The 12,652-nt window shown below is 37.0% G+C and overlaps 1 protein-coding gene across 1 annotated transcript; it reads left to right on the top strand.

Annotated features, from left to right (window-relative positions):
• The first annotated feature begins 6,115 nt into the window (after nt 1-6,115).
• Nucleotides 6,116-7,163, top strand: LOC140778143 (HMG-Y-related protein A). Its single transcript, XM_073122711.1, has 2 exons — nt 6,116-6,308; nt 6,422-7,163. The coding sequence occupies exons 1-2, from the start codon at nt 6,258-6,260 to the stop codon at nt 6,920-6,922; spliced, it is 552 nt and encodes a 183-aa protein (XP_072978812.1). The 5' UTR covers nt 6,116-6,257; the 3' UTR covers nt 6,923-7,163.
• The last annotated feature ends 5,489 nt before the right edge of the window (nt 7,164-12,652 follow it).

Below are 12,652 nucleotides of genomic sequence, written 5' to 3'. Positions count from 1 at the left end.
AAAATGTGGAGGATTAGCAAACAAACGCTTGTTATAAATCAGAACAGAAATACCCACTTTATCAAGATCACCTTCATTATGTGATCTTCTTATTAATTGCATCACAGTATTCATTTGATTCTAACATAAAGTTCGAGTGCATCATCGTTGGATACAAGTCCCATTTCTTTTAATTTACATTTAAACTTTATCGGTGTATGCGTGCATGTTCACCTGTGTGTTTGCATGCACTCCTAACTTGTGTCGTGGTTTAGAATATTTTTCTTACCCGTTACCCATAACAGCCAAGAAAAGCTTCCTCCATTGGGAAACATCTAAAAAGAAAGGAAATTAAATCCGTCTAAAATTTTAGATGTTGTGTTCTCCGAAATTATTTGCTTGGTCATAGAAATATTTTGTCTTAAGAGCACTTCAGTTCAGAGTATGTGTTATATATGTCTAGCTTTACTTCAAGGTCTAATAGGCATCGAAATTGAGGTATATGCAAAGGACTGTGTGTTTGGCAAGGCTTCGTATGGAGTAAGACACCCTTCTTCAGGTAAACTCGTCACGTTTGTTGACAACATCAAGGTACGTAAATTTCATTGATGTCCTGATTAATTTCTTATGTGTGTATAGTTTACGATGGCAAACTCTTCTTTTTCTCGACAGTGTATTAAATTACATTTTCTATGTGAATTTGTAGTTATAATAGCTTGAGTGTTGATCGATATCTGTGCATATGAACCGACCAATCTGTACATCAAGATTGCAAGATACAGTACTTTAATTTCCTGTGTGTTGTCTTAGTGATTGATTAATCCAAATATATAGAGATAGAGAGATAGAGTGATGACTACACAAGTCCTATACTTAGTCTACAATAGACATCACAATAATTCAATTCAGATAATTAAGCTCAAGGGCACAACATGAAATAAAGTGTAGAACGACCCGAGAGATTTCTAAGAGCAAAGAGCCTCGTGTTCAGCATTATCAACCTAATAACTGTTGTTTCCATTAATCCAGCAATCCAAGACACGACTCTAAAATTTCGTAGGGCAGAAAGATCGGAGATCACCCACCTAAAATATATTCTAGAAAGAAAGGGAAGGAGAAGAAGAGTGGTGGCGACGGCGAAGAACAACAACGGCAAAGGGATTTTGGGTAAATTCGAGTGTGACAAGGGAGGAAGTAAGGGATAGGGATGCAACCAGCTCGGATTTGACAAGGGTGAGAAGAAGAAAGGCGGTGGCGGGAAGCGATAACGGAAGGGGTGGTAAGAGGGAGGAGATGCTTTTAGGGGAAGGGGAGAGGAAGCATATAGAAAGAAAAAGAGGAGATAAAGGGGGTTTCTCCCCTCCCCTCCCCTAGCACGTCAGCTAAGGGGGGTTGTGGCAACGGGAAAGACAACAGATTGATCGGCAATGACATTGTGGTAAGAGGGAGGAGATCTCATGCTTTTAGGGAAGGGGAGAGGAAGAATATAGTGGAAAAAAAAGCTTACAAATCACCTGTTATTAACATATTTGACTTAAAACATTTAATTTGAATGCATGACTCTTGGTCAAAATTCTCTTTGACTAAAAGAAATGGAACTATCTCATATTGTTATTGATTTTGTGTAAGATATACCTATATATTTTTGTGTGGGTATTCTATTAGGCAAGATTAATTACATTATTATTACAACCAACAACACCACAAAGAGAAACAAAGTATCAAGCTCAAGGGCAGAAATAAAATATAAAAAAGAAAACACTAACCTAGTGGATTTACATGTGCGTACAAAGACTTCAAGTCATCATGCAACTCCATCACTACCAGATAATTAAAGCTCACAACCTTGCAAACCTCCAATGGATAGGAGAAACAACAATGCGATGTTGATGAAGACCTTGCCATCAACTTGCAACAAATTAGCAATGAAAAAAAGGGATTAAGGCTCAAAGGGCGCTCAAGCACAGAATCAAGCAGAAGAGAGGGAGGAGCACATACACACTACAATAGGCTAGTATTTCGGTGATGCATTGGCATGGAGTGGAGATGGTGACAAAAATCTCACCCAACCTCTTTTGCTTGTAACCCTCCCACTCGAGCGCCTCACCCGTTGGTCGCCCATTTCCACATTAGTTGCTGGCTACCATGGTTTGAGTTATGCAGTATGGGAGCTCTCAACTCACATCTCTCCACACTGGATCACTTGGGGGAAAGCACAAGTAGAGTAAGGAAGTAACAGAAGGAGAGAAAAAAGAGAGAAAAAGCGAGATAAATTAATCTCTCCTCTCCCTAAAGGGAAGGGAGATGGAGGAGATGGTGAAGTCATAGATTCCCAGAGGCAATCGATTGATTGTACACTCATTAAATTATAAGACAATATTATTGTTGTGGAGAAAGTTTACACAAATCATCAATGCTAAATTATTTTTAAAGAATTACTTTAATGGCCCAATCAACATTTTTACCATCCTATTAGCCACTTGTGGAATAAAAATATTGAAGCTTAAATAGCATACTAATTCATAATTATCTCTCCTCTTATTCAATATATTTAAAAAGTAATAATTTAATATTGACATAAAATTACTATTTTACCTCTTGAGAAGACAACACTTAATAACTATGCACTTCATCTGCAATTAGATTATATATCTCTCTTAAGGCACCCATGAGTGATCTCTCTCTCAAGGTAGACATGAGCTCACTCTTTCAATGAGCCCATCACCAAGATCTCTCCTCCTAATCACCCTTTTCCTCCAAGAAGTATCGAGCAACACTCTTCACACACAATCCTCTTGCAAGAGCACAGCTCTCCCATCTCTCCGAACAAGCAAGAAAAGGCAATGAAGGTCATTCTTTTTTATCATTGAACAACTTGTGCTGACTCAAGCACAAGAGCTTGATAGTGCCGCCTTTTTGTTTCTCCACCAAGATTATTTTGTTTTAAAAATAGATCTACTATCGCCACCTCCTAGTAGCACAAGATATGTCACGTTAAATTTGTGAAATAAGCTCATGTGAGAAGATGTAGGTTTCTTATCGTAATGTGAAGAAATAACCACAAAGTGCATATTATAACCCCAGTGTGCGGTTTATTTTCTCATAATGTAGGATTATTTATCAGCAATGCGGGGTTATATATCAGGGTTATAATATTCATTGTATAGTTATTTCTTCGCATTGCGATAAAAACACGACAACTACTCACATAGTCTTATTTCACAAATTTAACATAAATGAAATGATACGTTAAACATACCAATTTGGTATTATCAATTAAAATCAATACTTATTATACTGAGAGAAATTAAGACTTTATTAATGTGCCAGTGTGGAAAATTTATTATTATTATTTTTGATAATGTGGGGATGTCGGGAAATGTGGGAAAGAGGTTTTATTTGTAACTATGTTGTCGGAAGAATATAATCCACACTTCTAATAATAAATATAACAATCGCATATTCATTTAAATATTAGTACTACTTTAAATCCAATTAAGTGAAATTTGGTCATTCAATTTAAAACACACCTTCAATTTCTAATATAAATTTAATATTCTCTATTATTTTAATATTAAATTTATGTTACATCAAATATAATTATTACTCATTATATTACTATTCAACTAAATATTAGAACAATTTATAATATTATTAGCTTTTTTCCTAGCATTAAAAATTATAATACTACTTTTAAAATTAGCCTTATTCCATAAATGAATGGAGTCTATGAGATTGTGTGGTAGAATAATGTACATATCTATGTAGAAAAATAATGGTGAAATAGATAACCACAAACACATGATATTTACTTGAAAAAGGTCTAAAAACTTGGTTAAAGAATCACAAGTACATGATTAAATTAATTACTAATATGAAATATATTAATTAGAAAAAGCTTACAAATCATCCGTTCACTCTCATGACTCATCTTACTCACTCGAATCTGTGATGCACTGCTTTTTACGATTGTTTCCTAATTTCGGTAACTCTTGTGGTTGATGCTTTTATCATAGTAATTCTCAAGATAGAATTTCTTTAGGATATAGTTAAAATTAACTTAATAGTGTGTTTCACGCTTTTCATTGCGGATTATCCCCAAGCCACAATCTTAATCTCTCATAAACTTGATATCGGAGGCCTGAACAATCAAAAAAGATAACCTAATATTAGGTCTGAAGTTATTTATGTACCTCTATCATAAAATATCATTAATGCCCCCATTCAAAGAATTATGCATATTAGTCTCAGAAAACCATGAACCATCATACAAGCGTTTGAAAGCTCCTGATAAAAAAAAAAATTCTCTTGACATTTTCAATCTTAATATCTGTTAGAATCATTGCAAATGCTTAATACTCATTAATGCTGTCATATGCATTCTAACCATCTTTTGAATGGTTAGAACCGTATTCTAAAAACTGTTTTATTTTTCTTCAATTTACTTGTTGAAGTCCTGTAGATCTCTACAGTTATAACAATGATAAATCTAGACTAACTTATAAATATATCATATGTTGATCATGTTGTTAGCTAAAATAAGCTTTAAAAGATGCATGATGTGATACTACACTTAACTTAGCATTTTTTTCCTATTTCCAAACATGTGATATGTGGATCATTTAACATGTTATTTCTTTGCCACCTTCAAGAACAGTTTATGACCTAATTGATGTAAGTCTCAAATTTGATTAGAAATGCACCCTAGTTAATTAGTATTAGAGTTAATTTCATCTAGACCCCATAAAATATAGTATATTTTTATATAGAGATTCTCATTTAATATTTTGCCATGCTTTTGGACCTCTTAACTATCTGCATCGTATGACCATTTTATCTTCGGTTTCTCTCCTTTTGCGTCTTATTAAATTGAGCCGACGATAATCATGGACCACTTTTGAATAAAGAAATAAATGGAAAATGAATATATCATTAGATAATTGAATATAAAATGAACAGTTAATTCAGTTGGTTTACTCTAGGTGTAATTAATCATCCATCCCTTAGTACAATTAAGGTTTTTCAGACAGTGACCATCATGTAAAAGCCCCAATACTTAATCTTTGCAGATCATAGTTAGTACCATAACAAGTGCAGTAGTAAAGTTAATCACATTTTTCTTTTTAATCATAATTTGGTCCAAATCTGAGAACACGTAGTACATACTACTGCTAAAGTTATTTTGTTTTTTTGGGGGGGGAAATAAGAAAGATTTTTTTGAGATCAGGTATGTGAACACCGTACAAATCTGACAAACATGCATACTATTATCCACAGAGCCAACTAAGGTTAGTAGTAGTCTTCAGTACTCCTTTTTCATCTCCACCATTGGCTGGCCCATCCATTATCCAACGTATGCCTGCATGTGAGAGCGACTTACATATATCTCTATATATCTATAGAGAGAGAGAGAGAGAGAGAAAAGTGAAATGAGAGAGGCGTTCGGGTGAAGCAAAAATGGCCAAGCCCGAGCCCAAAACCCGTAGATCCCTCCTACGCATTTCAAAATTCAAAGCTCCATATTATTTAAACCCGGGGTGGACCACGTAATTGACCGGAATACCCTTTCAGCTCAATTGGAATTCTGAAGCTGAGAACGATGGGAAACTTTCCTACAGCACCCTGTGTGTTTGGGGATTTTAAGTTCAAGGACACATTTCCACCTCTGCTCTTGGCAAATCACACACATCCTATGTATTTAATTGGTGCCATTAAGCAGTGAGTCCTTTGTCGCGGTTCAAATTTAAACACGAAAGTACTTATATAATATAATGTATTTTTAATTTACTAAGAGAGAGAGAGAGAGAGAGAGAGTTTTAAAATTGCTTAAAGATAAGGTGTAATATGTAAAAATTGTTGGGAAGGGAATAAGTCCAAAGAGCGAAGGGCAGTTGCGGGTGATGGAGCTGAAAAATAAAGCAGAGGGAGGGGAAAGGACAAAAGATGGAGAGCATATCTGCATATAGAATGGAAAATAAATAAATAATAATAACTAGGAAAAGCTCACGCTCATCCTAACCACGTCAGCGATCCGCGTGATCTCCCACTTGACCACTCAGAACTATTCGATCTCCGCCGTCCTCCAACATCCGAGCCGTTCATCTACAGTCCCAGCAAAGGCGCTTCCCCTCCTCGCTTATCGCCTCGCTTTCTTTTCTCTTTTTTTTTCCTCATAAATTATTACTTTCCCTTCTCATCTCCTGCCCATTGTTTGATTCTCCCTTTTTAAATCGGAAATCCAACTCCTCACAAATCCGTGAACGAAGCTGGAGCTCCCCATGGCTACTGAAGAAGTTAGCAAGCCTCCTTCCCTTCCTCCGTACCCTGAAGTATGTGATTTTTTGCAATTTGGTCCAGAATTCTCTTATAGATTTGCTTGTTTTTCCTTCTTTTTTTTTTTCTTTTTCTTTTGTTGTAATTTTAATTTTGTTCCGGGGGTTAGATGATACTAGCGGCGATATCGGCGCTGGACGAGAAGAACGGGTCGAACAAATCGGCGATCTCCAAGTACATGGAGTCAAAGTACGGCGAGTTGCCCCAGTCACACGCGTCGCTTTTGACGGCGCACTTGGCTCGCATGAAGGAGAGCGGCGAGCTCCTGTTCGTTAAGAACAATTACGTCCGACCTGGGCCTGACGCGCCACCTAAGCGCGGACGTGGCAGGCCACCTAAGCCCAAGCAGCCGGTCGTTCCGGGGGCCGTTCTCCCGCCTCCGCGGCCACGTGGCAGGCCACCGAAGCCCAAGGATCCACTCGCCGCCGCCGTCGCCAAGGCGACAAGTGGCATGCCGAAGCCACGCGGCCGGCCGCCCAAGAAGGCGAAGGCGGACCCCGCGGCGGCTACGGCGGCGCCGCCGGCTGCGGCCGCCGGAGATGGGGCGCCGAAGAGGGGGAGGGGTCGGCCGCCGAAGGTGAAGCCAGCCGTGGCGACTGACGTGGCATAACTTGTTTGGTAAAACTTGCCTCTGTGGTTTAGGTGTAGGTGGTCAACTGCTAATTATCCCTGTTGTTGTGGCTGGTGTTCTTGTTGTTTTAGATTTCTCTAATTATTGGATGGCGTAGGAGGGACTTGATAGTGTTTGATGGTTGGTTGGATCTTGTGTGTAATCTAATCTCGAAGGGGAAGGTGTACATTAGATGAAATGGTTGAGTTGACTGTGTTATTGAAAAGGACCAAATTAATTATGGGCTCTTCTTTTCTTGTTCCTTTGACTTCTTGGCTCGAAACTTGGAAGGGTCTAGTACTCTAGTTCTACTGTTGTTACTAAGGTGAGCTTGGGCTTTCTTAGTGTTTTGAAATGGTGATTCTTACATGCATTGTTTTGTATGCTAGAAATTTATGGGTTGTGGTCTTTAGGTTTTGAGAGCATTGTTAATTGATCTCTTTGTTGTTTAATTTAGTTATCTAATTTTTATTTTTGACACTGGCAGAAGTTTGACTGTGTATGTTGACTGAATGATATGCATGGTAAATGTGATGTGAAATAAGTTCTACCTAATGTGGTTGTTTATTGATGAATGTGTTCCAATTTAATTATGGAAACAATTTGATCATGATACTTATTTGGAGAAGCAACTTTTGATGTGTTACAGTGTCCACTGTTAGAAATAAACCTAAAGATCTGTAGTGCATATTGCTTGTCTATTATTTGCTTTCTGTGTTTCATTGTTATTTGTTATGGCTCCTTAAAATTGATAATGACTTTCTTGCTTATATTCATTTGTTTCTTCATGCTTCTAGTGTACTTCAAATTACTTTGTACTGATTTTAAAGAGCTGTAGCTTAAGCTGATTTTCATGTATTTGATTAACTTGAGGTGCTCTTTGGTTTGCAAACAAACAGGATGGCCTTTGTATGCAATTTATGATCTTGATTAAAGGAGTGAAATTTCCATCTCCTTGACTTCATAGGCCCTTAAATGTATTTCTTTGGCTGCTGGATTGGATATCTTGGATGCAGGTCTCGCAAATTTTACTGTTCTTCTGTTGGAGATCAGATTGATATCTAATGCTAATTACTTCTGTTACGTCAGGTTCATAGGTGTATAGGGAGTCAAATAGCTGATGAATGAAACCTCTGAGTGCTTGGTAACCACAGTAATTTAAATTTCATGATGTCTGTCATTTGGCGTATGAACTCACATAAATGATTTAAGTATATGTAAAATTTTAACTCAGGATTTCCATTTTCTTGTTTTAAACTATAATTGATTTATTCACTTATCCTTGCTGTTGATCTCTGTTCATTGCATTGGTGATCCAGCTGAATTGCACAAGTATATAATTTCTGTTTTATTTTATGGTCTAACTAGCCTTAACCTTGTGTGCTAATTGTTAAATATGTTTTGATGAGTAACTAGTATTGTGATTACAATCCATTTCTCATGTTCTGTAACTATAACTATGTTACTTAACAATTTCTATGATAATATGCATATCTTCTCTTGAATTTGTTTGTCAGCGGAATTCTTAAGTAACTACTCTGCTTAGGAAAGGTACTAAATTAACTTCTATGTGTTCTTACTCGTGTTGATTGTAAAATAACTCTATTGCTTAAGGAAGGTATTAATTTACTTATCAGTTTCAGCTCATTTAGTTTGCTGTAAATTTGTCAACTTCATTGAGACAGTATAGAGGTGGACAAACTATATATGTTAAACAGAACAGCATATTTTGATTCTACCAGCTCTTTGAGACACTGTGAAGCCTTTGGTGATTAAGAGTTTGTTGTTATCTCATCGATATGGCACAGTTGGAATAAGTTTTTATATCATCAGTTACCAGAAAGATTATAGATGTTGGTTGTTCTTGACGATTTGCAATTAGCTTGATGTTTTGACAGTAAATTTGTGATCACTTCGATCTCATTACCTTCTCTATAATTAGTTATCTTGCTGAAAAATGTGTGATGCTTTGCAAGGAACAATTATCTTCCAGGCTGCCATTTTTGGAGGCTCGCTTCGTCTTGATTGGTTTCGGTGCTGGCTTATGTGAGCTGTGTATTAATTATTTTGTATTTAAATGCCCTTATTTTAATCCTACTTGTGGATTATTTAATATACTACGATGAGTATATTTCTTGATCTGCTTCCTTTTAATTATGGATGCTCAAATATATGAGTAGTTGGAGGTTGGGCTCATTTTGAGCTAAACGAGTTGAGCTTGAGTCCGGCTTAGTCGGATAAGCTTTAAAAAAGATTTATTAACATATATGAATAGTATTTATTACTATTACATTTTTAATCCAACTTTTCATTTAAGATTTTTGGGCTTATTTAACGGTTGGGCTCGTTTTGAGAAATAAGCTACAGTTTAAGGCTTAAGTTCGCCTCGAGCTCAATGCGGCTAAATTTGAATTAAGTCAAACCTAAATTAAAAATAAAGACTTATTTATTAATTACGTCAAGCTGGAGCTGGACCCCTTTTATTCAGACTTACACCCCTTTATTGGTGCAGTTTGATTTTATTAGAAAGCGTTTGTTTCTACTACACAGTACTTGTCTCGTAACAAATAAAGTTAAAAGGTTTAATTTTAATTTTAAATAATATTATAGAGAAAATTATTTAATAGTTTGGTGGTTTGACTCGGTTGATTATTAAGCAGTAGGGTTAGTTTAAAGAAAAAAAAGAAATCAGGACTTGGAGAGAGTCGAGCCCGAGACCTAGTTCAGGATTTGGGTGAGCTAGAATGGCCTTTAGCCGATGGGCTTGTTGGGCCCACTCTGGTGAGCCAACTTAGTGGGAGTATGCCCCCATTTTCAAAGATCTTTTATGTTGTAATGGTAAATACTGCCTTGTTCTGTGGGTCAACAACTAGGAGAGACATTTCCTTAACTGGAACAAACTGAAAAAGTTTCTTTACGAATTTCTTTCTCTAGAGCTCCCTCCTTATTGGTAAGTACAAGCCAGGCCTTACAAAACGTGTTTCAGAACAAGGTAGATATATGATATATGATATGTATGGCAGCATTGATAGGAGCCATGAAGGCTGTTGTTATGCATGTGACCACATGGATCTTGGGATGGAATAGATGAGCGAGGATATTTTGATAGTATTCATCAGTTTATCAGTCTGTTTCCCCAATGTCACACTTTCCCTATTCCATGCATCCAACGCACATGCTATGCTCCTCTTCCTCGTTTCTCTTTCGCTGCTGCATTGAAAACAAATAAAGGTTTAGATGAAACTTCCTCTTCTGAGAGATAGAGATAGCGAGAGAAAGAGAGAGATGGAGGTGGTCCATCTCCTTCTCTTTACTCATTAGTTCGTCGGATGTGGTCGGCAGTAGATGCGTCCTTCTTTGGCACCACCGGTTAAATCTAATCGCCATCATGCCATTAACATTTGTTGCTAATAGTCAAGTCAAGTCAAGGCGGGTGAAACCGATCCAATCCGATCCGATCCGATCCGATCCAGCTTCAGATATTATATATTAAAATTTTGAAATATAGTTAAAGTTTTTAGGATAGTAATAAATGTGTTTATTGTATATTTAATAGTAGAATGTGGATTACGAAGGATGAAAAGATTGAGTAACTCATATTCTACATTTTCGGATATGATATCGGGCCAAATTATCCGACCCGTGTTCAGACCCGTGTTCTCGTCAAAATAACCCACGGGTTTTGGATCGGTTGCTTTCGGGAAGAACACCGTCGTTTTCGGGAAAGAAAAGAAACCGCGTTTTAGTTAGGGGGGCAATACTTTTACAAAAACCTCCCTCTAATTTCTATTAATTCCTATGGGGAACTCAGTACAAGTTTCAAGAAGTGAAGTGAAGTGAAGTGAAGTGAAGTGAAGTGAGTTGCAGTCATGCATGTTGATGAGATTAAAATGATTCACTCAATAAATTTATCATCTAAAAAGATATATTTTTAGATATATATCAACTATCGCGGCTCAACAGAAACTTCCTAGCATGTCACATAAATATAGAACTTATCGCTATGTACAAATTATCTCTTAATAAAATATGCTAGGAGAGTGTGTGGAATTTGATTTGTATTTATTCAATCTAGATCTCAATAAAAACATGATAAAAGAATCTAGATCTCAATTCAATATTTTTTTTCTAGTTTATTTATATTAAAATGGTATCTAAGTTAACATGTTGCAATTGAATAAACTATAACATTATCAATTAAGAATATTTTCCTTCTTATCTAAAAAAAAACCTATTTATTAACATCTAAGAGTTACAACAATAAGACTTGATACATAACATAGAGCAACGGGGTCTTTGACACAAACTCTGCAGCCTATAATAGACAGCATTACAATTTAATCTAGAGGATTAAGTCTGGGAGTACAACAAATTATTTAAATAAAGAATGGTCCAAAAAAATTTCAGGCGCAAAGAGCCTTGAGTCAATATGTAGGTTTTGTCAATCCATTAGTCCAAGCTACGTCCTTGGAATTCCATAAAAATAAGAGGATTGAATATTATCAACCTAGAACACAAATTAAAGAAAAAAACTACAACACCCTAGTTATGTTGTAAAATGAAATAATACAACTAGGAATCGCCAAAATGCATAACATCTATACCCAAGCAAATACAGACTTTAGTGAGTATAGATTATAACTGTGAACCGGTCCCTGACCCTCACCCCAATGAGAAGGGGCCTCTCCCACTCAGCATGACAGTGAGGCTTACAAGCAGAGGACATCACTAGGCAAGGAAAGGTTCGTAGTGGTGGAATTACAAAGCTAGCAGCAAAATGAGCGAAGATCCGATGGAAGGGTGGTGACTAAACTTGGATTTGGCAAAGGAGACAAGATAAGTAGAGCAACGAAGGGTAGGAACATATATGAGCATGAGGAAGAAAGTGGTAAAGGGTAGTGGAGACAGGCATTGTGTTGAACGGCAACGATGCTATAATAAGAGGAAATAGAGCTCGGGTTTTGGGAAAGGAAGAGAAAGAAGAGAGGGAAAAAGAGAAGGGCCGAGTTCTCCCCTCCCTTAGCCTGGTGGTTGGCTAAGAGAAAGGAGTGAGAAAAGCCTCAACAACGATACGGTATGGGAGGTGATCTTCTTAGAGGGAGTGAGAAGATCTTGTGACAAATTCTAGCTAACGTAGGGCCTATGCTTATTCTGCTCTCGTTAAGAGAATAAACTTGTATCTAATTTTGTTACGAGGATAATTCATGGTTAAAATAAAGGCATTTAATCTGAATCGATGAGGAATTAGAAAACGTACAGATTCGTTTTAGCAATTGTTTTTAAAGATCGTTTTAGTAATTAAGTAAGTTCGAAGGGGTGATGTGATCTTTATAGGTATTAAGTATTCAAGTAAGCATGCTTTAGTAAAAAAAAAGAAAGAAAACTCCTCCATTATCTATGACCGATAATTAATGAATGACATTTTTACACGTGTCGACCGCATAAGCAATGTAGCAGTACAATTACGGTTGCAGCCGATCGAGTGAAGTCGTGAGATGAGCTTCGGCCTCCACCTGTCCTCCTCGAGACTACTTCGAACTATTCTTAAATGCGGAAGAATCTTTTTCCCAGAAAAGGCAACGTCACATGTCACGTGTTCACGTGGCCTATTTTGGCGGTCCGTTCACCCGTCGCTGTCCTTTTAATCGCGTGTTTTATTGACAACGAGGACCATCATTTGTGTCGGCACTCCTCGGCGACTATTTTGCCGAGGACAACAACGTGTTAAGG

This window comes from Typha angustifolia, chromosome 15, assembly GCF_048772165.1.
Source record: "Typha angustifolia cultivar Huaian chromosome 15, ASM4877216v1, whole genome shotgun sequence".
In the NCBI taxonomy this organism is placed as follows: Eukaryota; Viridiplantae; Streptophyta; class Magnoliopsida; order Poales; family Typhaceae; genus Typha; species Typha angustifolia.
This window is presented reverse-complemented; position numbering and strand designations above follow the sequence as displayed.

What these genes read in the sequence shown, in the direction of transcription:
- LOC140778143 (XM_073122711.1), top strand. Translation starts at nt 6,258, where the DNA reads ATGGCTACTGAAGAAGTTAGCAAGCCTCCTTCCCTTCCTCCGTACCCT. An exon ending in CCCTTCCTCCGTACCCTGAA is followed by an intron (nt 6,309 to 6,421) that starts GTATGTGATTTT and finishes TCCGGGGGTTAG; the next exon opens with ATGATACTAGCGGCGATATC.